We start from the raw sequence: 27,330 nt of genomic DNA on the forward strand, positions 1-27,330 counted from the left end.
GGCGTTGGCCTGAAGGGACAGACAGGACCAGTAAGTTTTGACTGAGGAGACAGGAGAAAATGGGTTTGGAGTACAGTCGGCAGTGGACTGTGAAGGGGGTGGGGCATGGGAAAGGTGAGGAAGTTGGAGGCAGGAACCGTGTAGGAGGAAGGGATTGCAGACCCTGACCCTGGCCTACCTGGAGCATTTGTTCTGGGCTGCACCCCCTGCACCTGTGGGAGGAGCCATGGGCAACAGGCTGAACACTTCCCAACCATAGCTCTAAGATAAAATAGGATCAGAAAGGATGCCAGCCAGGTGCAGGGACACCACTGTCCTGCCCCCTCTCTAATAGCAACAGTCTAGAGTGATGCTATCCCTGCATTCTACTATGAGAGCCATCCTTGGGGACCCTTCCCCTGCCCACCTGGTTGGAGGGTCTAAGGCAAAATGCCAGGCTTGTGTCCTACCACGCCAGCCTCTCTCCTTCCCCACCCAGCCAGCCCCAAGACTGGCCAGCTGCCTGGCCCAAGACTGGTTTCTGGAACCAGCATAGTCCTCACTACTAAGACAGTAAGAGATGCCACACACAAGGAGATCCTTGAACAAAGCTGTATGTAAGTAAACACATACTTCCTTTAGAGTGTAGATATCAAAGGCCAGTTTTCTCTGATTCAACAAAAAATGTAACTGTCAGGCAGGGGATAATCTGGGGTTGAGCTGAGGGTTACTGAAAATTTTCTATATAGGGTAGAGAATTTCTATCACCAAGGTGAGCCACTCTGCCCAGGACACAGCCTCTGGTTGGCTCTGCCCTGAACAAGCCCTACTCCATTCTCCAGTCCTCAGTTGAATCCATGGCTGGGATCTTACCTCTGTGGTCCGAAGGCCGTTCTGTTTCTGGGTCAGAGGGCCTGAGCTGAGGGTCTGGGAGTTTGGGCACTGAGTCCCACAACTCGTCCTCTTCTCTGGGTTGGACATTCCACCGGGAGCTGTGGATCGGGGCACAGCATTGGAGGACAGTCCGTCTTCCAGCACACCTGGGGAAGGGAAGCAGAGGGTGGCATCAGAGGCTCACACACGGCAGGTGTAACAAACAATCTTGAGATTGTGGAGAAAAAGAACCAAAAGGAAAAAAATGAAAGTCACCAGAAATCCCAACATGCACAGTTACAATTTTCTATAAGAATATGTGTGCTTTTCCCCAAAATTAGATTTTAAAACAATTATGTAACCTGAAAATTTCCCTTAATGATACCTTGATGACATTTTCCCATACGTATTCTGCCATATTATTTTTCACACATGTCTGCTGTGTGCGGATACCTCACCATTTATTTAACCAATCCCATTTCACTGGATACATGTTTCCACCTTCTCATAAGTTACCGTGATGAAACTCCTTGTGGTAAAAGTTTTACTTTTAATTACCATCCTCAGGATAAATTCCTAGAAGGGAGATTATTAGCTTGAAGGTTACAGAGAGAGTTTTGCATCGTTTCACCTCAAAGGGCAGAACGGAAAATGTGTGCCTCAGAGAACAGATGCCAAGAACTGACAGAAAGACATTTAATAGTCTCACTAAAAAGCAAGAGGAGGTCTGCCTGAGGGATTCAGGATGGGTAAAAAGTTTCTCTTTGGAAAGAGAAAGGAAGCAGGAGGGGTAGTACCTGGGGGGATGAAAGAAGCAGGAATAGGCCCTGCCGAAGCCATAAAGGAAACTAGAAGCAGCCAGGTAGCTTGGCCATTCTACTCCTCAACCAGCTAACGCCACACCACAGTGATGAGGGGTCTACAAGGAGTTTGTCTCAGAGGCTGGGAAAGCTGAAAGAAAGAAGATATCCAGGCCAAGACTGGCTTTCTGAAAACAGTGCCAAGAGTTAGGCCCATGGTAGTCCCTGCCTCGAAGTGGGCTTCTCAAATGCAGATGACTTTCTAATAGGAAATTTCAGTCACAAAAATTAGGAGAGAAACAAAACAAGCAAACATTTGGGGAAGGCCAACACCACTAAAGAAAGACAACTCTGTTGGAAACCCCAGAAGAAATGGAGTTAATATGGTATGCAGGAGAGAATTTTAGATAAATGTAATCAATCTGCTCAGAAAAATGAAGGAAGATGATATAATACAAAATGAAAACAAGAGGGACCCAAAAAGGGTCAGCCAGAGGTATCTGAAGTAAGTCTTTTTTTTGAGACGGAGCCTCAAGCTATCCCCCTGGGTAGAGTGCCATGACATCACGCTCACAGCAACCTCCAACTCCTGGGCTCAAGCGAGTCTCCTGCCTCAGCCTCCCAAGTAGCTGGGACCACAGGCGCCCGCCACAACGCCGGCCATTTTTTGGTTGCAGCCATTATTGTTGTTTGGCGGGTGCGGGCTGGGGATTCGAACCTGCCACCTTAGGTGTATGTGGCTGGCGCCTTAGCTGCTTGAGCCACAGGCACCGAGCCTGAAATAACAGTCTTAACTGTTGGAATAATAATAATAATAAACTCAATTAGAGAAGCTGAATAATGGAGAGATATAGTTAAAGGACAATTTAGTGAACTACAAGAGCAAGCCAAGGAATTCTCCTGGAAAGTAGCACAAAATGGTAAGTGAAAGTATAAAAAATGTATTAGGAAACACAGGACAAAAATCCAGAAATTAAACCCTGATCTAACAAGAGTTTTAGAAAGAGAAGCTAGAAAAGACTGAGGGGAGCAAAATTCAAAGAAATAGTACATAAGGGTTTCTCAGGACTGAAGGAGGATGAGAAACCCCAACTTGAAGCGGCCTACCAAGTACTTGGCTAACTGAGTGAAAAGAGAAACCCAGCCTTGGAGGTTTCTTAGTGAAATTTCAGAACATCAGTGATAACAAGAACAGCTCTAGAAGAGGAAAAAAATAAAAGATTGAGACGGACAACTTTTCATCAGCAACCAATATAAAAAGACTGTGGAACAGTGTCTTCAGGATTTCAAAGGATGTGCATTTTTCAGTCATTAGCAATATATCCCAAAATTGACTTCTACAAATCTTTCTCCCTATTGCTCTTCTGTCTCAATAAAATAATAATAATACACAAAACAGCAGTACTTACTAAACTCTAACAAATACTGAATAGTTTTCTTTCTCATCTTTGGCAATTTTGCAGGCAAAATAAAGTATCTCATTGCTCAGATTTATCCTTCTTGATTTATTAGCTATATGACATTATTTATATGCCTATTGGCTAATTGTGTAGTTTTAAAAAAAAAATTGTCAAGCCATTTGTTTCTCTTTCCTTTGAAAGGATGTTTGCCTGGGCTTGCTTTCAATCAAACTTGAGGAAAACAAAATCCTTTCCCCAGGTGTTGAGAAGTGATTTGCCACAATGCAGACGTCAGAAGCACAGTGTACTTGGCATACTGGGGCAGGGAGGAGTGGGCTACTGAGCAGGGCTGATGATACTGAGGTTCCCGGCTGAGGAGACGGTGGTCCGCAGGACACCTATCCACGTGTCACCCACCGCTCTGCCAAACACTAAAAGCCCTCACCGTGGCCATGGGATAGAAATCAGAATACAGAACACTGGACATCACAACAGAAAAGGCATGGTCCAGAGGCCTCACCACATTGTGTGCTCTGGATGGATTCCCAGCGGGATTCCTTTGTGGGGGCTTGCCCCAGATCTCTGCAGCCCCTTCTTCTGCCAGTTGCAGCCTGTTCCTTTTTCTTCCCAGCCCCTTATCCTCCATCCTGCCCCAAAGGGGCCTGAAATACATAAGTATGGGCACTCCAGCACACATCTCATCTCTGCCCCTCCTGTCTGTGATCAGTGTGTGCCCAGGGCAGGGCATACCTGGAGAATGGCTCAGGAGAAGAGGTCTGTGAGGACCCTGGAAGCAGGGTTGGTGGGACTTGGGCTTGGTGAGATTTAGACTGAATTCTACGGTCCCAGCACCCACAGAAGAGCCTAGAATAGAGCGATTTAGTGTGGGCCAGGGATCATGCTATTGTCTGCTGTGAGGTAAGTATAAAAACAGAGTGCAAGCATTTAGAAATTTAGAAATTTCTATAGCAACTTGACATTGTCAGAATATCCAAAAGCAAACTTGTCTGATTGAACATCTCTGATGGATCAGGGGATGGACTAGTTTGGGTGCTGTCAAAGTCATGTGATGAGTCACAAGATATGTGAGCTGAGTATTAGTCATGCACAGTAGGACCATTATATTTGTCTGTGATGGACTGCAGTGGAGCAGAGTGTGGGGAGCAACTAGTTCTAAAGGAGGGTGAGGGTGTTGGTACCTATGTCCCTTCAACCCCTGGATAACTCATCTTGTGTTTATGGGAGGAAGGGCAGAGGGCCTCTAAGGCACAATTCCGAGGCAGAGACCCCACTTCCCTGAACTAGGGTAGAACTGCTTCAGCCGTTGGGGCCACTGGGTGGGACCCAAGGCCAGGCAGAACTACCTTTGCTATTTGTTACAGAGGGCCACACAGATCTTGCCATTTTCTTTGTGTTTCATGCCCTGCATCTAGGCGAAAGGTGAGGAAGACCACTACTAGATCCAACCACTGAATGCACTGTGGCCAACCTAGATTTGGATGGCCAACCCCTGAGGCACTTCAAGGAACACACCTGACCCTAATCTTCCCCTACACACATGGCCAGATCCCTGTGAGGGTTGGAGGACATGAATCACAGCTCCCTTCTCCCTCCCCCTAGGGATGGCAGCAAAGCAGGAAGAGGAGGCCCAGGCAGCAGAGGAACATCCCAGGGCGGCATCAGCAAGTGGGACTGAGCAGGAGTCATAGCTCCACGCTCCAGCACATGCTCCCTTGTCCATTGGATTGACTGACACAAATTCAAAGACAAAATTCTAGGAATTTCAAGAGTGCCTGCAGAGCTAGATCCTGAACACTGGGCCTGTGTGAGCCCTGCAGGCCTGTGTGGCTGCACCAGCTGCACACACAGAGTCATGGAATACAGATCCAGGCAGAGCCACCCAGGCCCAGGTGCAAAGGGCAAGCCCATACTTGGCAGCAGCCCCTTCCTCCCTGGCATCTTTGCTGCACCCTGGAGCTGCTAGAAATACCACTTTAAAATCCACCATCTGGTCCAGAGTTTTCACTTTTCATTGGTGGCAAAAAAAAATTACAACTCTGATTTCTAAACTTCCAACCCAAGGACTTTCTTATCTATTAAGTGGGAATAATGATTCCACTGTTTCAAAGACTAAACAAGATCACGTAGAGGAAGGTCCTAATGGTGCCTGGCACACACACTGTACTGATCATCGATGGCCCAGCACCAGCAGCCTCGTCCCCTCCCCACACCTGTATTGCTTAGTCACATTAGTTACAGTCTCAATTCCTGGGGCACACCATCAGCTGAGGGTAGCCACTGGCCCACCAAGTCTGAAAATAAGTACTGCTCTGATGACAAGCTGGGCCAGCTGGGAGACAGGCATTGCCAAACAGTGGGGTCACTGCCCTAGTGGGCAAGAGGTCAGGAATAGGGTTTCATTTACTGTTACTTTTGTTTGCAAACATCGGGTACTTTTGCTACACAGATTTAATTTAACTTGCATTTTCTAGTTCCAAAAAAATAAACTCAATCTTAGAAAAGTTTTAAAATATGGAAAAGCACAAAGGAAAAAATAATTTTTATCTCATCAGCCAGAGATATGATCTGTGTAGCAGACCAGAATGTGCCACCCCCAAATATGCCACTTTGGTGTAAGGATTATTTTGAGGTGAAGGCAACAAAGAAGAAAATGCGACAAAGTTCTCTGCCTCTCCTCTCCTCTCCCCATTTGCCTACAAGTAAGACAGAAATTCACTTTTCACTGGCGGCTAAACAAGAGGTGGGGGGCTCCTCCGTTGCTACCAGGAAAGACAAAGACAACATTAGACCCTTCTCAGCCTGGAGGGGGCACCAGAGGAGTGCCCAGTGTTGAGCTTTACTCACCAGGCTTTCTCTATTAATACCACATATTTGCCTTCTTACAATTTGCCACCCCGGAGACTCCAAGTCCCATTTCTTTGTCTTATTGTTCTCTAAAAATTCACCGTTTGTTGAAGATGCTGTATAAGCTGGAATTCTAAGACACCGCTTTGAGATTTTACTCATTCTCTGGATATGTGCCACATAAGTGTATGTGTAAATTAACTGGTTTATTTTTCCCTTATTAATCTGTCTTTTGTTACAGAGTCCTTCCCAGCTAAGAACTAAGGGTAGGGGGAAATTATTTTTCTTCCCTATACTTGTTGACAAGGAGTCCTTTTGGCAGATGACACTGGCACCCCCCACCCCCAGATCCATGTACCTGACCCTGCACCCAACCCACAGCTGCTGCAGATATTGGCGGCTAATGGCTCATCCCTGCCCCCTCCTCCTGTGGCTTGCCTTTGGCTGAAGGGGACCCCTGACCAGGAGAAGCCTGGCCAATTATATCAGTGGCAGTCCATGGCCAATGACCAACCAAGAATATGTGTGTATGAGGGTGGGGAGGGCAGGTAAAAATAGCCCCACCCTTTTGCCTCTAAGAAATGTCTGTCCCTCACTCCAAAGCAAGCCGTGGATCAGGCTGACGCTAGACCAATCCTGAAACCACATCTTCACCCAGCTCCTTCTCCTGCCCGTTCCTGCTTCTCTCCCTCCCTCCCTCACACTGGGCTTCTCCCCAAAATTGTCTCCAGAAGTCACTTGTGAAAAATCCCCATCTCAGCCTGTTTCTCAGGAACCAGAGCTAAGCCAGCATGTACTATGTGTACTGTGTTTGATGGATGTGATTTTCTGCCCCTCCAGACTCGTGCTCTCCTTCTCTCCACCCTGTGCTGCATTCCGAGAGATTGACCTGCATGTACCTGTCAACAGGCCCCTTGCCCACTGGCTTCTGGTTGGCGGTAGCGAGTGGGGAGAGGGTCTGTGGTGGCGCACTGAGGCAGGGCTTTATTCCCTGAGCCCCCTCCATCCAGGGTGTCCACATGAAGACGGTAAGAAGCAAGAAAACCCAAGAGTTTGTGCAGTGAAGTCTCCTGATCACTTCTGGGAGAACTCAGGGAAGTGGTGGGAACCTTAGACAGATGGCAAGTTGTTGAGTAGAGAGTTACAGATGCTGTATCAGTGAGGGTTCTGAGCTACAAGCAACAGACATTGACTGGAGGGATTTATCAACATGATCTAGGATAGTCACAGAATTTCTGGGGAGGCTGGAGCTGGAGCATGGTGGCCACCAAGGGGTAACTTTCCAAATCCCCCCACAGAGCTTGTTGTGCCAACCCCAAGACCCCAGAAACTACCCTCAGCACTGCTGCTGCACTTATGCTAACAAATTCTTGTTGTTTTTCTGAGATTGAGGTTTAAATGGGTGCCTGAATTTTATGTGGCAACCCTACTGAGCATCAAGTGCCCCAGGCTGGGACACAATGTTGTGAAGGCTGCATTGTCCTAGACCCTAAACCCTGTCTATACCACCCCTCTCAATTCTGGGAAATGGGAGAATTACCCTTGTTTTTAACCTAGGTTCTTTGTTTCAAACCTTGTGGAATTAGCAAGTATTTTCTTCTAGGAAAAATTTCCATGTAAGCAGTGCTCAAATTTTAGTGTACATGTGACCCACCTGGGGTGTCTGTTAAAATGCAGACCTTACATCTATTCCCCCCAGAAGTTCAATTCCGTAGAGGTCCAGGAATACTCATTTTAAAACATTCTCTCCACCCTATCCCATCCCCAGGGATTCTGGGGCAGGGAATTCTAAAGACTGTGGAGGCTCATCTGCTTTATAGACATAGACATAGATATGTACAGATCTATCTATATGTGTATGTATCTAATAAATAGATCAAATCTAATGATAGTTTTGAGGGCTACGTGCAAATTCTCACATATATTTTCCCACAGTGAATCCTGTAACAGTAAATTAAGAGACATTTGAGTGCCCCTGGAGGATATCTTTTTGACACCCTTCACAAAATTTTCATTCCATCCAGGAGACAAGCCAGATCTCTGATTTTGCCAAAAGATTGGAAACAGCTGTGTCCAAAACTTGCTGATAAATTGCAACCAACTGATGACTTCTTGCCAAAACTCCTTGCTATTTTGGAAATGGAGCTGAGCAGGAGGGCAAAGTATAGGAATTAAAAACTATAGCAGGAAGCCATGTGGAGAGTAGGCAAGAGGCAGTTTCTCCTTAGCTTGAACACCTGGCTTTCCTTAGTGAAGGTGATCACAGAGAGTTTGTCCCAAATCCTCAGAAATAACCTCAAGTCATTCTCCTCAACGACAGAAAACCAAAGTATAAGACATTTAACAGTCTACTTAGGAAGAATTTCTTAAAGTCGCATCAGATGAAACTGGTTCATCAAACATTGAGTTCACGTTCTGAATACATGGCTGATAATAATTTTGTCTGAATTGAGTTATAAATGAAATAAACTGATTAACCAGCCACTTCCTGAGAATTTGTCTTTCCAAATGTACTAGAATGGGAAGTGTCTCTCTTTTCTTCAAACTGATAAGTAAATATTGACCATATACCATGTATAATATGCACCACGTAAAAGGCGCATTTGGACTTAATGACCTGGGATTAGGCGATGGTTTCTTAGAAATGCCTCCCCAAACAGAAGCATCAACAAGAAAAAGCACCTAGACTAATGGGTTCAACAAGAGAAATTTATTTTCTCACTGTCTCAGAGGCTGGAAGTCAAAAAGGCTTACTTTGTACTTTGTCTTTTATTTTTGTCCCACTTCCTTACATGTCCAGTAGATTGAGGGGTCAGGGAGGTTGGTTTCTCCCAAGGCCTCTCCCTTCTGCCTCTATCTTCACATGGTCTTCTCTTTAAGTCAGTCTGTGTCCTAATCTCTTCTTATAAGGACACTGTTGTATTAGATTAATGCCCACCCAAATGACCTCATTCTACCCTAATTACCTCTTTTGAGGGCCTGTCTTCAAATATGATCACACTCTGAGGTCCTAGGGGTTAGGACTTCAATCCTAGGGGGACATAATTCAGCCCATAAAATAATATTTGTTATTCGCACATAAGAAATAGATGTTTCATGTGGAAAACTAGACTATACTGGTAAGAAAAAATTAGAAAATATAAACTAGGCTCGGCGCCTATAGCTCAACTGGCTAAGGCGCCAGCCACGTACACCTAAGGTGGCGGGTTCGAATCCCCAGCCCGGACCCGCCAAACAACAATGACGGCTGCAACCAAAAAATAGCCGGGCGTTGTGGCGGGTGCCTGTGGTCCCAGCTGCTTGGGAGGCGGAGGCAGGAGACTCGCTTGAGCCCAGGAGTTGGAGGTTGCTGTGAGCTGTAATGCCACGGCACTCTACCCAGGGGGACAGCTTGAGGCTCTGTCTCAAAAAAAAAAAAAAAAAAAAGAAAATATAAACTACTCATAGTCCTACCAACCAGGGATAACTATTATTGATACTTTGCCAATGGTGTCCTCAAACTTTCTTCAATACATAGAAATACATAGTTTTTAAGAGATGAGATTATATAATATTACTGTTCCAGTTTTCCACCCTTTCCTATCAACTTTTCTATTCTTCTTCATCCCTCATTCATCTGCTTCTTCCTTATCATAGATGATAGATTCAGTTTTTTATCATTTGTCTTTCAATCAGCCAATCATTCAGAGAATATCTATTTGGTACTTACTACGCTCCAGGCACTTGCTAGATGCTGGGGTTGTCCCTGAGGCTTTTAGTTAAAAGTAGAGTTGTAGTGTCTCTGCTGAACACTCTCCCCACTCACCTTCCTTTTCATCCTGCCTCTCCCTGTGTCTGCCTAGGAGATGGATGGCAAATATTGAGTTCTTGTTGGAGGCAGAAGGAAGAGAAGAATTTGAATGGGCATTGACACAATTCTTGAAAGAGGGAGGACAAGGTAAGGATGAGAATATTTAGAAGGCAATAAATCCTATCTGCCCACATATCTAACTCCCCGCTCCTCTCTGTGGGACACAGTATGGATGTCACCTTCTAATTCAGCTCAAATGGCCTCTCTAGGGAACTGTTCTGTGTACCATCCCAGGCATCCCAACAAGCAGCACCTTCACCCAAGGAATGCTCAACTAACAGTTGAGTGGGGGGAGGAGTGTGGGGGGAGTAGCACCCAGGATCACACTGCTCCTCTGATGGTTGGTTTACTCAAGAAGAGCTGGCCACTTTCCTAGGCCATGGGCTTGCCATTGTGGACCCATTTCTGTGTGGATAGGGAGGCTTACTTTGTACTTTGATCTTTTATTTTTGTCCCACTTCCTTACATGTCCAGATAAGTGTCCTGCTTGTGGTCTGATTTCTTTCCACAAAGTTGGCAGATCTAATAAGTCAGAGGCTTAAAAATGTCTGGGACAATGTAAGGCGATTTCCCTAAACTGCTCCAAAGGTGCTGGCACCAGGCTAGACTTGATGTAAGACTCTTTTCCTTAGTCATTGAAATTTTCCTCTAGAGAGTCTTTATTCCAATTTCCTAACTCCTGTGTTCTGAATGTTGGTATCCTCACAAAATTCATATGTATTCAATGCTATAATTTTAAGAGGTGGGCCTTTTGGAAGGTGATTAAGTCATGAGGGCTCCTCTCTCATGAACATGACCTTATAAAAGAGATTGAGGGAGCGTCTTGATTCTTTCACTGTGTGAAGATGCAGCAGGAGATACCATCTTTGGAGCAGACAGCAGCCCCTCAGCAGATACTGAATCTGCTGGTGCCTTGATCTTGGAATTCCCAGCCTCCCGAACTATGAGCAGTAGCTTTCTATTGGTTATAAATTACCCAGTCTAAGGTATTTTGTTATATTGACTAAACAGACTAAGATACTCCCTGTTTTCTTTTACTCCTTGGCTCAATCGCTTTTGGGGTGGTTAGCCTTTAAGGAAGTGGCAGCTTAGTTGTTGGGGTGGTTTTTTGTTTTTGCTTTGTTGTTATTTGTTTGTTTTTACTTCTTGACATTTCCTGCATTAACAATAGCCAGGTTCTTTATTAGGCTTTTCCCACACCAGCTGCAGCTGGCATTAAATTGTTCTCTGAGGTGGACATGAGAAATCAGATGATATGTCTTATCTAATATTTGGGTCAATCAAAATTAGGAGAATTTGACCAATTAATTGTTTTAATTCTTGTAATTTTTAAACATCATCCAAACAATCTATTCTCTGGCATCTCTTGAGTGCCTACTTTGTGCCTAGCACTGTGCTGTTATTAGGGAATGTAAAACATTCACTTGCCTAAACATGTCATGCTTCTAAAATTTAATTGGGAATTTATGGGTTATTTAAGAATTACAGAAAAATAGAGCCATGCAAAATTTAAATATGTATTGTTTATTACTCATCAGAACAACAAAAGTTAGAAAGGCATAATATTAAATGTGGAAAGGGTGTGGGTGAACAGGTTCTTTCATACACTGCTGGTGGGAGTGCAAATAGACCAAAGGGCAATTGGCAGAATCTAGTCAAGTTTAAAACGTGCACACCATTGTGACTCAGCAATTTCCACCCTCACTATCTACTTAGAGAACCTCTTAGCCCTGCACAGAGGCTTGTTGAGGATGGTCTTTATACCACTGTAATAGTGGAAACTGCAACTAACATAGTCATTCATTTGTTTGATAATTACTAAAATAAGTTATATGCCTATACTATGGAATTCTATACAACTAAAAATATGAAGTAAATTTATGTAAATAGAAGTTTAATATATGATGAATGGAAAAGCAAGTAGAGCATAAAGATGAGCAAATGACAGCTTTTACGGTGAAAAAAACTGCACTACACACTATGTTATTATGGTTTTCTTTTGTACAGGGATGTGTACACACAGTTGTTGTGTATACATGTACATATAAACACAAAAAAGGGTTTGGAGGGTTATCTAACAAACAGATAGTAAAGTTCGTCTCTGGGAGAAAAAGCAGGGGAGCAGATAAGGAATGGTCAAAGGGTCTTGTGAGTAATATTTCTATTTTTTCATCTATTACTTGTGAAATAAAAATAATTTTTAGGAAATAGAGCTATGCATACTCTGCCTTTTCTCATTAGTAAGAGGTTTGGACTCACTCAGAAGATTTGATTACTTATTTTCCAGTTGTTATGAAGTAGGACAATTAACATCTCAAACTCATCCTAGAAAAAGTGCTGCATCCCTCATTGCTACGTATCAGTATGGTCACCTCTGAAGTACTCCACTTGGAAAGCTGGGCCTCAATGTCAGAACCTAGTCCACCCTTCAATGCATGGTTTCTAGGATGAGTTCATGAACTTGTCAGACTTGTACGCTGACAACTTTGATGGCCATTCCAGGAAAAGAGTTCCAAAATTGCTTTGAAGTGTGAACTAGGCACAGGGACCAGTGTATAGCTTCCCACAGGGCATACTTCCAGGTGACTGTAGTGATAAGGATATAAAGATAGAAAAACTCCTGATTTATAGCTAAGAGCATGGGGTTGGAATTTGAACCCCAACTCTGCTTCACTGTGATAGCAACCTTGTAGGTAGGTGTTATGATAGCTCCCCCCTTTTATCAAAAGAGGAAACTGAGGGTCAGGCAGGTTAAGTGATTTGCCTGAGGTCCTGCAGCTGGTGCCAGGGCAAGGCTTCCACCCCAGGCTGCCAGTCTCTCAAACCTTGGCTTTCACATGCCCTTGTGTTTATTCACATCATTCAAAAATCTGCAATGGATCGCATTCTCCCTTTTCAAGGTTGGGCAATCACTAGTGGATATGTGGTGTCATCACAGCACATGAGAGGCTTTTGTTTGTTGCTTTAGAGATAATCCACAGTTCAAATGTCTTCCTCTTGGAGGGTGAAGCAGACCTTTAAAATCCAAGCAACTTGCCTTCAGAATTAAGTAGGTCACACTAAAGTACAGCCAGTGAGAAGAAAAGTGTATTTAATTAAACTACCTTGGTGTGTTTTCTTCTTCTTGGACCCATGAAATTATTGTCTCCTGAGAGGCTCAGCCTTCTGGGTCACCCACTAAAGACCAGACACTGACTCCCTGACACTTGGAAGCCACTGTCAGGCTTGTTTTCTGCACTGACATCTGCTGCTGCATCGGGGCACCTCCTGCTGGCCTTGGGCAAGCTCTGTTCCAGGCAGGATGATGACTGCCAGGGCAGTTCCCAGAGACAGCGTGCTGCAGACTTGTGGTGATTCTATCAAGGGGGCAGGCAGAGGCTGCCAAAGTAAAAAGAGAAGGGGCGGCAGCTTGTGGACTCCATTGTCCCCTGGGCAGCCAGCACAACCTTTTGGAACTATGTATCTGATCCTGGGCCAGACCATGGTCAATTTCTCAGATGCCAAGCCTATGTGCCCTGCAAGGTTCACTGTGAACCTATCTGCCTTTTCTGACCTCATGGGTTTACACTGTCCACTCTGTCCTCTATGCTCCAGCCTATGGGACATCAAAGGCACCTCCCAGCCTTTACAGCACTGTCCCTTCTACTCAGAAAGCTCCCTCTTGACCTGGCTAATTCTCCATCTCAACTTAAACATGACTTCAGAGGCTTCCCCTGACTTCTCCCCCACACTAGCTGGGGTCCCAGCCCCGCCCTCCCTACAGCTGTGCACTTCCTCCAGAAGCGTTCATCACTGTTGGTGTTACTTGTCTAGGCTTGCCTGCTCTACTCATTTGGGTGTTCCATGAAGACAAGGACTGCCTTGTTCAAGGCCATGCCTGGAGTACATTAAGCACTTGAGGAATGTTTGTCGAAAGGGTCTTGACCCACTGGGCAGCCTGCCAGAGTGGGTATGATCACTGCAGGAAGAAGCCGCCATATGGCCCTCTATGCGTTCAAGTGTTTCTTCCCTGATGTACCAAACAGCTGAAGTTCCAAAGGAAGCGAGTACAAACGTGAATTGGGCTTGCTGTTCAGATTCCTGTGGAGGCATCAGGGAAAGAAAGGAATAGCTCGCACGAACGGGAGACTGGCCCTGACATTGACCTTTCATAGCCCCCAGCCCCTGGTGCCAAGTTCTTTGGGGTGCTGTGGCCCATGGGACTCCCACTGGAGGCTGATGTCTTTCTAGGATTTGGGGTTGAGCACAGACTTGAGAACAGTGCTGTCAGTCTTCTCCAGATTCCTCCTGAAGTCCTGAGCAATCACATGTGCCCTTTGGGGGTTTGCGCTGCAGGAAGAGGGAAAGCTTCTCCTCAGGAAGAGCAGAGCTCTGGTCAAGGTGGTTCTAGCAACCTCAGCTTGGTAAATATCACCCTGAACCCAGCTTACAGGAAGTGCTGGTGACAGGGTTGGGGAAGGGTGCCTCAGGGCTAGGGAGGGGACAGGTAGGCAAGAGTCATCATATGGGGCTTGCTTTCTCTCTCACCACAGATGGCTGCATTACTCCTGGAAAGGGGAGTTTTGATGATGGGACTCAAGTAGGGCACTGCAGGCCTGACCCCTGAACCTTCCACTGTGAGGGGTGGGAGGGGAGTCTACAGGGCCAACCATGCATAGAAGGAGATGGGTCCCCAGCCTCCAAAGTGCATCTTCTTGCCACAGATGCTTATGATATTCCTTACCAAGGTGCTATGGTTCCAATGTGTATGTCCCCTCTGAAATTCATGTTGAAACTTACCGCTAGGAGTATTGAGAGGTGGGGCCTTTTAGGAATGATTAAGTCATGAGGACAGAGCCTCAAGGATAGGGTTGGGGAGAACTAACTCAGGCTCCTTTTTTGCTTTTTTGCCATGTGAGGACAGCTTGATGGCGCTGTCTATGAGGAACAGGTCTTGCCAGACACTGAACCTATTGACACCTTGAACTTGGCCTTTCCAGTCTCCCGAACTGTGAGAAGTAAATTTCTGTTCTTTAGAAATTACCCACTCTCAAGTATTTTGTTATAATAAAACAAATGGACTGACACCAGGAACAGTATCTTTTATGCTAAGATTAGCACTAAGGTTTAAATTTTAGTTCACTTCAGGAGAGGGAATTCGGTCACTTTAATTCACCTCTCTCTACCTCTCCCAATCTTCTAAAGAGAGAGGATTCTTATTTGTTAGAATGACCTCACAGCTTGCTTCTGTGTTGAAGAAAGAGAGGGAACATGATAACTTAAATTCACACTCTTTCATGACAAGGATTAAATAAAAGACTGCACTATGCTGTGTATATCTGTATCCTTTCTCCACTTCCCCCCATCTGCTAACGACACAGGATTCTTGTTTGCTAGAATGATCTCACGGCTTGTTTCTGGATTGGAGAATCCAAGTAATTAATCAGTGAAAAGAAAGTCAAAGAAAAGAGAGACATTAAATTGATTTATTTACTAGGAGGTTGGTGGAGAAAGAGAAACAGAAGAGTGGAGAAGGGAAAGAAGATTTGGAGAAAATCTCTGCCTGGTTTGTAAGAAGGTCTGTGAGTAAGAGGATTTTGTTGTGCCTTTGTGATTGTTTCTTGTGGGACCAAGCAGGATTTGAGCTGCTGTTTTTCCTTCATTGCCACATCTCTGGATTTGACTGCATGTTGAGACTGAATCTGTTGGGACCCTGTGTGTCTGTGTGTTCACGGCATTCATGACTTAAATTTATGTTCATCAACAAGCATCGTTGGTAATTGGCTCACTGTGTCCTGGGAAGAGTGTGCTACAGTGGTGTAGGTACTGCCTTTGGAGTCAGGCAGGCCTGGGTTCAAATCTCAGCTCTGCCCTTTGCAAGCTGTGACCTTTCAGAAGAGACTAAGTGATACCTACCGTGTTTTGTGTACCAAGTGTCGAACCTTCTGCTATGTGCACTGTTTATTTCTGCAAGTATTGTTACTCCTATAGTCTAGAACACAGTGGCTCAGAGAGGCCAAATGACTTGATAAGAGACACCCACCCAGCCAGTGGTGGAGCCAGGACTCCAAACCCTGATCTGTGAGATTCCAAAGAGCTTGTTCCCTTGACTCTCTCATTGCCCTGCTACTTTGCATCACCAAGTTTTTATTTGCTTGGGTATAAAATGAAATTCAGGCTATCTGCATCAAAGATTGTTGATTTAAAAAAAAAAAAGCGTAGGAGAGCTGGCACACGGTCAGGGTTAATTTCATGGCTTCCCACACCCAGGCACAGTAACACACAAACGGCTGATTGCAGATCCTCTCTTGAGAGCAAGGGAGGGCACTGAGCTGGTGAAAGAAGATGAAGAGAGGCAGAAACAAGAGAATATCACCAACGACCAACTCTGGCAAGTCCACCGCACTGTCTCTGATCTGGTCAGGGTGCAGCAACCTTTAAAGTGACTAAGAACCAGGAACCAACGGTCCCAGGAGCCAACCAGGAGGTCAGGGTTTGTGCTAATGTGGGAGGCCCAGATCCATGTAACAGATGCCATTTACTGCACATCAGCTCTGTGACAGAGACAAAGCGTAATGTTCACAGGCTGTCTCTCTGCCTCATCTGCTTCAAAGGACAGATGATATGGGACTACTGAGACTTGGTCATGCTGAACAGAAGTAGACAGACCCAGAGAAAGACAGCCCATGGTGGATCACAAAGTTCTGTACCAAATATTTACTGGACCTCTCTGATGGATCAGGCTCTGATCCAGGGCTGGGGATACAGAGAGAAGGAGAGAGGCTCAGCCCTTGCCCTCTGGGGGTGACATCTGGGATGTTTGGAAAAGAGAAATCTAAGAGGCATTGCTGGTGGCAAAGCACAGGACTGTCAAACAGAGGCAGAAGCCAAATCATGGGTGGCCCACATGTCCTCCATAGGAGTATGGATGTTGTCCCATGGCAATAGCAGCCCTGGAGCAGTGTGGAGGATCCATCTGAAGGACCCAAGCCTGGACACAGGGATTCTATCCAGGGAGCTTGCCCTTGGGGCTCTACCTTCTCCTAGCCCTTGGCCATCTGAACACACTTCTGACATGATTGCCCAGGTGGAATCGCCAAATTAGAAAGTACTTTCAGAAGCCTGTGACTGGAAATTACACCACTTCAGACAGATGGCTTTTGCCAAAAAATTTGCCTGATGTGTGCAGCTGAATATTTAGAAAGACAGGAGGGGGGCAAAACAACAGTAAGCTAATTAGGATAATCATTCATCTATAATCACAATCTAGATAAAGAGGTTTTCAGTAACAATTTCAAAAGAGCACAGTCAGGATCAACAGGTTTAAGCAGACTTTTTTCTTCTGAGAAATCAAGTTCAAGACCTGCCCCTCTTTTGACAAGTTCATGCAAGGGTGTGAGAGTAGGTGCGGTTGGCTTCACTTTGAATCATATTACCATTCTTGGGTTCTTGATATTTGTGGAAGGAGTTGGCTTTTCCAGTGGAAGGGTTTGTCCATCTTCACCTGCAGAGTCAGTAACCTGCTTGTGTGATCTGATCCCAACCTAAATGCAGATTCCACTTTGAAAAAGAAGTTCTGCTTGGTGCAGCGTAACAACCAGGGGATATAAGGACTGAGAAAAATTTAAACCCTGTGTATGGCTTTTCCTTCAAGCAATTTTTCTTCAGTGTAAAACAATGGCAAAACTGGTATTTCTTCCAAGTTTCCCCTTCACAATATCTGGATTGGACCTCAGGAATATACAAGAAGGTAGACAATCTGGCGGAAAACCTCATGAGCCCAAGGTCATGAGGGGCTTAGCTGCAGTGCCAGGGCTGGTTTGTCCAGGCCCCACACTACTGACCCTGATGTCTTTGTAGCTTCTGTTCAGAAAAGTCAGCACATGTGGCTCCTACCTCACTGAGAACATAGTCACCCTAAGAATTTTGTCCCCCCCCCCTCCATTCTCATGTATTCCTTTCTGAAACCACACTGTTTCAGCTCACATCTGATACCCAACTCTCTGCTTGTGTCAGTTCATCTCAACCATATTTCTGAACACACACCAGGCATCTCACCAGGCCCTGATCTCACGGAGGCAGAAGTTACTGTCTTCCCCCTCAGAGTACTCACATCTAGGGAGAGAGTTTAAAATATAAATTAGTACAGCTCCTATAAATCAAGTTACCCTTGGGGTCCAGTCTCAGAGTGCCATCAGATTAAAGGAAACAATGTTCAACACTCTTCAATCATTAGAAAGTATTCCAAATACTTTACCTTCTTTATTTTTTTTTAAAGAAAAGCAAAAGAAATTCCATTCATAATCCATTGTAACACTTTATAATATCTTTAGACAAATAATAAATTAGTAATCAAGAAAACAAAATTATAGACTTAATCAAAACATGAGAGAAAAGTTCAAAGTCATGGAAGAGGATGGATTAAAGGGGACAAGACCAGAGGAAGGAAAGTCAGCCAGGACTATTACAGTAGTGGAGGCAGGAGGTGCTGAGGGCCTCAACTCACACGACGGGATGAGGCAGAGTTCAACAGGATGGATTGGAGAGATACTTAGGGGAGTAGAGAGGGGGAAACTGAGAAAGTGATGCTGACAGCCCTGCAGACCGTGGAGGTCTATCTCAAGTAATTTTAGATTCAGTATGTCCAAAAAGAACTTCCCAGGTTACTTTCAAGCCTGTTCCCGTTTCTGACTCTGCTATTTCTGTTAGACATGGCACCAATTTTCTGGCCTCTGGCATTAAAATCTTGTGAGCTATCATTTCCCGCCCCTCCTCCTCCGGTCCCTGTAATCAAGTCTGACACAAATCCCTGTGTAGCTCCTCAAATAGCTCTTTGCTCTCCATTTACGCTCCTGTTGGAAGGGCCCAGTTCACCTCCCCTCACCTCTGGATCATTGCAGTAACCTCTAGCTGTTCTCCTTGCTGCTCCCCGCCATCTGGCACATCCTCATCATGACGGGAAGATGGAGGTCCCCAGAACACAGCTTCCTTCCTCAAGCCACACTGCCCTGTGACATCAGATCCAAGCACCTGCCTGGCTTACAAGTGGCTCCTATGGGCTCATGGGTCTAATTTTAGGCCTTGCCATCCAGTCAAGCTAGTGTCCTTATGTTCCCTATGAGGGCCAGGCTCAGGAAGTCCCCTTGCAGTGTTCTTCCTCCCTCCTCCACCTCTCCAATCTGGTGAGGTGCCACTGATCAGCACCCTGGTCCCCAGCATCTGCCATCTGCAGTCAGCATCACACACTCTAGCTCTGAATGAGTCCTTGCTTATTCCAGCTGCCCAAGTTTTCTCTCCCCAGCCCAGCTGTTTATTCCTTCAGCTGAACTACCCTTGCTAACCTGGGAAAAGAAAGATCTCAAGGCAGTAGTATATTTGCATTAGGGACTAAGGAGCCTCAAGAAACTCACTCTAAGGAAGACCACCTAGGCTCAGCACACCTTGCCCAGTAATGGAGATGAACCAAGCCCCAGAGGTCACAGGGGAGAAGAGGTTTAAAGAGAACTGACATTTGTCTTTTAAATCTAGGTCCCTTCACAACCTGACGCATGGAGATTAAGGGGCCACAAGAAAAAATGAGAAAGTGTTTGCCAAAATATTATCTAAGACACAGAGTACAAGCAGCACTGCCTGGGGGCCCCTCTAAGATTACAGCCTAACACAAAATGAGAAGGAGGCCTTCTCTCCTGCTTTACAGCACAGCTCTGCCTTTGCCAGGTCAATGCAACGTGCTATGGGCACCTGCCAGTTTGTCCTGACACATCTGGCCCCCAGTGCCAACCCTAGCTTCCATGCAAACAAGAGAAGCTTTTGTGAATTGAAGTCCAAGGAGTACAGACCTTGGGTGAGTGCTCCTGAAGATCAGGCTTGTGGTGTAGATGACACCACAAGTTTGTTTATTTGTTTCTAAACAAACAAACAAACCAACATCCAAAAAACAAAGTAACCCTGGCTCAGAGTGGGGTTTCTCAGGCTCAGCAATATTGACATTTGGTGACTGGTAATTCTGTGTTGCATGGGACGGTCCTGAGCCTTATAAGACATTTAGCAGCATCCCTGACCTCTACCCACTAGAAGCCAATGGCGTTCCCCCACACTTGTGACAAGCAAAATGTCTCCAGACATGGCCCAATGTCCCCTGAGGAGCAAAGCCACCCAGTTGAGAACCACTGCTCTAGAGCATCGGTGGCTGTGGCAATACCTAGGAGGGCACTCCAGTGCCCACTGCAAGTGGCAGTCATGCCCCACTGTAACAATAAATGTGCCTGCAGGATAGGGCAGTGCCTAGGATGTGTGTGTGAGGTGGGAGGGAGAATAATGCATGTGGGAGGAGTTTCTAAAGCAGAAAAAGCAAAAAGGAAAAACAGGACTTTGCAGGAGCAGAACAGAACCTGGCTGGCATTATTTGTGAGACACAGCCCAAGGACCCCCTAAAATATTTTGGGAGATTTTGCTAAAGGCCTGGGGTCCTGACAGAACTAGTGGCAGCCAGAACAATGGAGCTTTTTGCTTCCCTTGTGAGCCTGTTCTTGCCCAGAGACCAGAGAGACCTAAGGGCATTTGGATTAAACTTGGAAAATTCCATGACCTTGAACCATATCAGATAGCTTGGCTCATGATCACCCAGCACCATTTGCTTAGTCACAGCTACAGGATAATAAAATCCAGAGATCACTGCCTCAACTCTGGGTGTGTGTTCTCCATTTTCGGGCTGGGACAGTGCAGTGTGTAAACTGGGGGATACTCATTGAGACAAAGCAGAAAGATGTCTCCTGGGAAAATGTAATCAAGGGACTGCAGGGCAGAAGGAGGATCAGCTTGGATGAAGAGGCCTTCAAACAGACAAAAACAATCCCTGTGGGAACTGGAGTGGAGCTTGACGAGAAGCAAGGCCCTTTGGAATTCTCCAAAGGAACCAGGTCCATTTATTCACCCCATTCTTCTCAGCCTCTTTTGTCTAGCCCCGAAGCGCTGTAGCATCACAAGACCCGGCTTTGCCTCAAACAAGCTGGGCTCTGAGCCCCTCACCACCGCCTCCTTGTCATGTGATCTTAAGTGAGTTTCTTCTCTAAGTCTCAGTTTGCTCATGTAATAAAGCAGAGCTTAGAGACCCCCACCTCGCAGGCAGAGAGTGGCTGTGCAAGCCTGACACTTAGTAGGTCTCACTGCCTGCTAGGCGACCCTCCACAAAGGGAAGCAGGAAGTGAATCCTGGATACCCACTCAGTGGACGTTAGTTCATTGGTGCTGTTAGTGACATGCCCTGAGGAGCCCCGCAGGTGAGTGAGGCCTGGGCTCTGCCCTGAAGTGCTCAGCTTCTCATTCTTACTTCCACTCCACAAATGTTCAGAATGGCCACCTGGGCTATAATAAGACTATCTAAGACCCTGGCAATAAGTAGAGAGGAGAATTGAGATTTCACGGGAAAAGCAGTGAAAGGCTCAGCCCCAGCTCCCTGGGCACATTCTAGGTGGTTAAGGAAGTGAAGAAGTAACCCAAGGTCCCTACAAGTGTCCATGCCCCCAATGCCTTGTGTTTCAAGTTCAAAGCCCTTTGCACACTTATGTCTATTTTATTAATGATTTGGTGATTGCTTGTCTTCAGTGCTAGATAATAACCCTTTCTCAAATGAAAAATGGCATGATTTGGGGAAGGAAAGAAGCACAATACCACACAGACTCCAGTTTATAATCCCAACCCCTCCAATTTCCCCAGGGCACTTACTGTCACATCCTTGGTCACAGTTTCTCAGGAGTCACTTAACTGCAGGCCTGGGGCAGAGCCTTATGCATAATTTAGAAGCATTGGTGTCTTTTTCTTTATGGGAAGGAATTAAAATTGATGCAGAAACAAGGAAAGATATCTTTATCTATAGATTTTGATCAACTACATATGTCAAAACTTTAGGATTTAAACTGTTAGAATAGAAAGGGAATGCCAAGATTCCAAACTAGGAAAAAAATCAGAAATGCAAAAAGAAAAAAACTTCAAAAGAAGATGAAAACAGAGAAGAAAAAAATAGAAAAGTTGGAAGGAGAAAATATGAAGAATTTCATGGGTCTATTTCTTCTCAGAAGTAGAAAGTGTGGTGCTCCTGGGGGGCGGGGAGGGCACAGCAGAGTTAATGAAGGGAATAGGGAGAGGCCAATCTAGATTAGTGAAACAATCATCTTGCGGCAGCCTGGGCCTGGCTGAGGTTTACAATTATGGTTTTGCAATAGATGCAATCTGCTAGGAAAATACCAAATGAAGCAGAAAGCTGCTCGGTGAGTACAGAATCCGTGAACAAAGAATTAGGTTTTGAGGCTATTCTACCCAGGTTTGGGAGTGGTGAAGCTGGATATAGGAACACTACTCCACTATCTATCATGACACTGTGCCCAAGGACATCTAGCTCTCCTTCACAGAGGGCTGGGTAAAACCAAGCCATTCTTATTACCCAGTTCCCACACTGATCAGACTGCAAGATATCCCTCCCTCAGGCAAGTTATAAATCAACTGAGACAGCCCTCTGTGTGTTCGTCCACGTGGGACTCTTGAGCCTGTGTCCTGATGGCCTTCCACTGTCAGCCGCTGAATAGTCTCCAGTTCTCCTTTGGGTAAATCACCACTTTGGGTTACTGCTCTCATCTATTTTAAGTTGATTCTTCTTAGCTTCAAGTTCAGAAAGCGACTTCTCACTAGGATTCTCGCACTCCCTATGTGCTCTTGCATGTGTGCTCACATACATTTTTAAGCCTCCTGGTCTATTTGGGAGGAAACAAAGGGCACCACAAGGCGGCATAGATTGGAAACATGTGGACTGAATTCCATCTTCAGCAGCTGTGTGACTTTGGGTGCATCCCTAAGCCTCTCTGAGCCAGTATTTTCTCATTTGTAAACTGAGAAATGTTGGGGGATTAAATGAGATAATCTGAAAGGCACCTAGCACTGACACATAATAGGTGCTCAATAAAGTGCTGACCTCTTCCCCTGCAGTTCCCTGTGTATTGAGCACAACTCTGGTGATATGGTATATTAGGCAGGGTATGCCCCCTCCTTAAGATGTCCACTTCTAGTCCTGGGAACCTGTGAATAGGTTAGGTTCCATGGCAAAGGGGAATGAAGGTTGTAAATGGCATCAAGGTTGATAATCAGCTGGCCTTGAAACAGATTATCCTAGACTATCTGGGTGAGCCCAGTGCAATCGTTAATGTGATTAAAAGTGGAAGAGATAGCCAGAAGATAGAGAATCTGTAGAGATAAGCACCCCATGCTCAGACATAGCAGTTTGCTTCAATGTGCTCCCCCAGGAGATTGATTCTGAGAAAGATTTCTTCAAAGATCGAGCTTCTGTACCTGCCTATAGATATGTAGGAATATGCAGAATTTCTCTTTGTTAAGAATTCTGGAGAATCGGCCGGGGTCGCAGCTGGGAGCATGAATGCCTGTCCTCGAGTGCTGGGTTCTGCTCTCTGTCTTCTTCCTTCATTAACATTATAATCTCTAGTTTTGGTTTGGGCCAGCAAGGACAGACAAGCAGTCTCTCTTATGTTTTTACTCTAAACAAAATCAATTGTATATGTTTTCCTCAGCCTTCACACTAAATTGTAATCTTAAATGGTAGATTCCTAATGCTACTTCACTCCTTTGTATCTGTGTTAAATTCTTACTGAATGTTTGAAAGTATATAAGATGATCAGTAAAGTTAGGCCAGGTCGCCAACCAGAGCGAGTCCCGACCTCCCTTCAAATCAATCATCCCGTCTGCAGTTCCTTCTCCCTGTGTCTCTGATCAGAGGCTCCAAGAACACTTTCAAGAATCAAAGATGTGCCTGCTGAAGAAAGGCACAGAGAGATGCAGTGTTGCTATTTTGGAGATGGATCAAGGAGCCATGAGCCAGGGAATGCAGGCTGCCTCAAGAAGCTGGAAGGGGCCAGGAAGTGGGCTCTCCCAAGGAGTCTCTGGAAAGGAGTGCAGCCCTGCTGACACCTTACCCAGCGAGACCATGTCAGGCTTCTAACCTACAGAACTGGAGGGTAATACCTTTGTGCTGTTTGAGCCACTAAGTTTACAGTGATGTGTTATAGCCTCAGCAGGGAAGTAACACACCTGACATGAGAGTATTTCCATCCTGCTTTCAGGGACCGTGCAAAGAAATTCAGTTAGCCACTAACAGTGCTCAAACTTAGGTTTCCACAGTTGAACAGTTGTTTCCATAACTATGACTTTGATGCCTGCAACCAATTTCAGTAATTGTGTGCCTAGATTTGTGGGAAGATATGGAACAAGCATGGAGGGACTGGATAGTTACTAACCAACCTCTTTTTTGGAAAAGAACTGACCACTGTTACCAATCTCATGGCAGCCATACTGAAGCTTTAATGTCCACCCATAGCAAGGAAACATGCTTCATACACCTGAACCACAGAGGTCTCCCCAGGTGTGAATCACTCAGGTCCTTGTATGGCTGTCCCATGTCCACCTCCCCAGCTCTGGGTCTCCCATGCCCTCTCTTACCCGTACATGATATGTGGCCATGCTACCTGAGTGGTCCTTGAACCAGTGTAGCCCTTAGACTATTATGCCTCCATGCAAGTGCAAGGGCAGAGGGTAGTGGGCTGAGGGGCAGTGAACATTGGGATTTGGTGATGGACGTGGTCAGGACCTAAAACAGAAATAAGATTTTCCCTGTTATCCTACACTTTCCATCACCCTGGGCCTTCTCTCAAAGGACTCTTGGACATAATGCTTGTTGCCCACCTAACAGCCATTCTCTCCCTTTTTGGAAGCCCTCATCTCCTGTGACAAGGGCTGAAATACCACCCCTGGCTCTCCTAGCTCTCTGGCAGTGCCTCCCCTGGCCCAAAAGATGAAGCAAGACTGGTTTGAGATGATCCTCTTCCTTTCTCAGTAATTTGTTCTGTGGTGAACAAATTTAATTATAAACCATGAGATGTCAAGATTGTCTTCTGAGGAGCTTCTGGGAAAGACACAAAGTAGGAAACTGCCTTTCTGGGCTCTAAATGGTATTGTCTGAGAATGAATGAAGGCCTGTCCTCATGGAAAAGGAGCCCTGGAAGCCTGGCGTCGCTGTGCTGCAGTTAGCTCAGCCCAAAGCCCCCCTGCCTCTGAGCTTCTTGCTATGGAGATGACACATGTTTTTCTGGTTACAGCCTCCAGGAGGAAATTCTGTCACTTACAACAAAAAGCTCTCTCATGGATAAGCACTTGGATTCATGCAGACTGCAGGAATCCCTACTTGGCTGGCTCCTTCCTGATGGAGACGTATGGTCTAAGTGGACAACAAATATTAATAATAACACAGTGTCTCTGCCCTTAGGACTTCAGAGTCCAACACAATTAGGAAAACCACTGCTATCTCTCCTACCTCTGGACTCCGGAAGTCATGCAACTGCTATGTGAGTTCTGTCACTTTGTGCTTATCCCACATGTAAGTGTCAGTAGAGATCATTGTTTTTCAGATGGCAAATTTGCTCTCTTAAAATCCCAGGTGTTCCACATGTAGCCACAAGCCTCTCTATTCCATTAGAATCCCACAGAACAAGGTGGAGGGCAAGAAAAGCCATTTTGGGGAGGCAACTGTGGCTCAAGGAATAGAGCGCCAGCCCCATATACTGGAGGTGGTGAGTTCAAACCTGGCTCTGGTCAAAAACTGCAGGAAAAAAAAAAAAGATATTAAGAAAAGCCATTTGGGTGAAACAGCAACTGAAGCAGGTACTTTGCAGAGTCACCCCAGATGGGACTAAATGTTCAAAGATTCCAGCATCGTGTGGATCTAAACAGCAGTGTACTGGGAAGGGAGCTGGCTGGAGCCTCAGAAAGCAGCTCAGAAGTGCAGCCAGAGTGGAGAGTCACACGTGTGCGGATGAAGAAACATGAGCTTCTTGGATGTTGATTGATTCTGTGGCAAACCACGGTGGGCTATGAAACATCAAAAGATATAGAACAAGGAAGATGGAGGAAGAACAGACTCTGGACAGAGCAGAAGAGAAGGCCCAACTAAGTGCTTCACCCAAAATCCTTGCGGGGGAGGATCAGGAGTCAGCCCCAGAATGACATACACCATCCCCCAGCATGTACAGTGTGGAGATGTACATACATACACATACACACATTGGTGTTTAGTAAATAGTGGAAAGTTTGCTCTGTAATGCAGGTTCCGTGTTCTCAACTTCGCTTTGGTTGCAAAGTGCCAGGTTAAAGGAAACCAGCTTTTCACCCCCGGTAGGCAGCAGCACACCTCACTGGGAGATGTCTGAGGGCGGTTAATGCTGGCATGCCAAAGTCATACTACACAGCAAGGGGACAAAGCCTGGGCTAAATGTGATTCCTCTGGGCAGCAGAGGAATCACCATTCCTAAAGGATCTCAAAAACTAGCCTTAGGTTTCATGAGGGTGATTTTATCTATGGAGAGAGTTAAGAATCTTTATGAACATCTGCAGTGTGATTCATCAGTAGCAATTACAGGTGAGCAAATTAGGGGACAATGGCTGGTTATTATTATTTTTAACTCTGCAAGTTTGGACGCCTACCACAGTTCTCACCTTGCACTCCTTTATTGATTTTTAAGGGTGGTTTCAACTTAGCTGTGATCAGTTCCTTCTTCTGAAAAATAGATAATAGCTCTGATTCCCAGGAGGTTGTGGAGGACTCAATTAGGTAATACAAACAAACCACTTAGAACAGTGTGTGGCACATAATAAATTCTTAATAAATTTTAGTTATGGTGAGTTCTTTCATTTAATACCCACGTCAACCCTAAGAAGTACGTACTTTTATTACCCCAGTACAACAGATAAGAAAACCAGGGTTGAGAAAGTTCAAGTAACTTTCCCAGGGCCTTAACCTAATAAGAGGTAGAGCCACAGTTAGAAAGTTGGTCTCTATGATGCCAAGTATTACCTTGCCCTCCTTCCTTCATGAGAAATTAGAAAGTTGTACTCAGAGAACAAACCAGAAACTCAGGTTTCAGGGGCACACAAACAGCTGAGAGAAAGGGGAATTTTGCCCGGGATAGGCAGCCAGTAAGAGAACAGGAAATGCTGAGATCCAAACACCTCCGCCATCTTATTTATAGAGTTTGAGAAAGATCCCTTTAACCACAACTTCAACAGCAAGAACCCAGGAGAAAATCTGCATGAAATGAATACATGGATATTTTGTCTACATTTTCTTCCTACAGGACGCTGGGAACACATGGAGAGAAGAAACCAGTGCTCACCAGTTCAGACTCATCTGGCAAGTCCAGTGAAGTGAGGCAGCCCTGGAGAAAGGAGGGAGGCCCCCGGGGCCCTGGCCTCACACAGCAAAAGGCTAGATGCACAGTTCTTCCTTTGAAATATTGATTTACATTGGGGCGGAATGAAAAGCTTCCTGGATCATGTCTTAGGCAAGATAAAACCTGAGCTTAGGAATTGACACCGTGGGACGAGCCTAGGAGGACATGAACCAGAAGCAGAGTCTGAACCCCCCCACAGGCCCCTCCCATCCCAATTTCTGTGGAGCTAGGACAGCGTCAGGCAGAGGTTCCTGCACACCAGGTCACAAAGATAAAATTTACCCAGGACCTCCCCAGTGGACA

General features: G+C 45.5%; 1 protein-coding gene across 1 annotated transcript in view; it reads right to left on the reverse strand.

Annotated features, from left to right (window-relative positions):
- The window catches only part of BAALC (BAALC, MAP3K1 and KLF4 binding), a 79,366-nt gene that overhangs the window by 11,929 nt on the left and 40,107 nt on the right, over nt 1–27,330 (reverse strand). The window contains exon 2 of the mRNA XM_003782427.2: nt 853–1,019. Within this exon, the coding sequence (XP_003782475.1) occupies nt 853–1,019 (167 nt within the window). The remainder of the gene's footprint in view (nt 1–852; nt 1,020–27,330) is intronic.

Source organism: Otolemur garnettii, unplaced genomic scaffold, assembly GCF_000181295.1.
Source record: "Otolemur garnettii isolate 467f Iridium unplaced genomic scaffold, OtoGar3 scaffold00004, whole genome shotgun sequence".
Classification (NCBI taxonomy): Eukaryota; Metazoa; Chordata; class Mammalia; order Primates; family Galagidae; genus Otolemur; species Otolemur garnettii.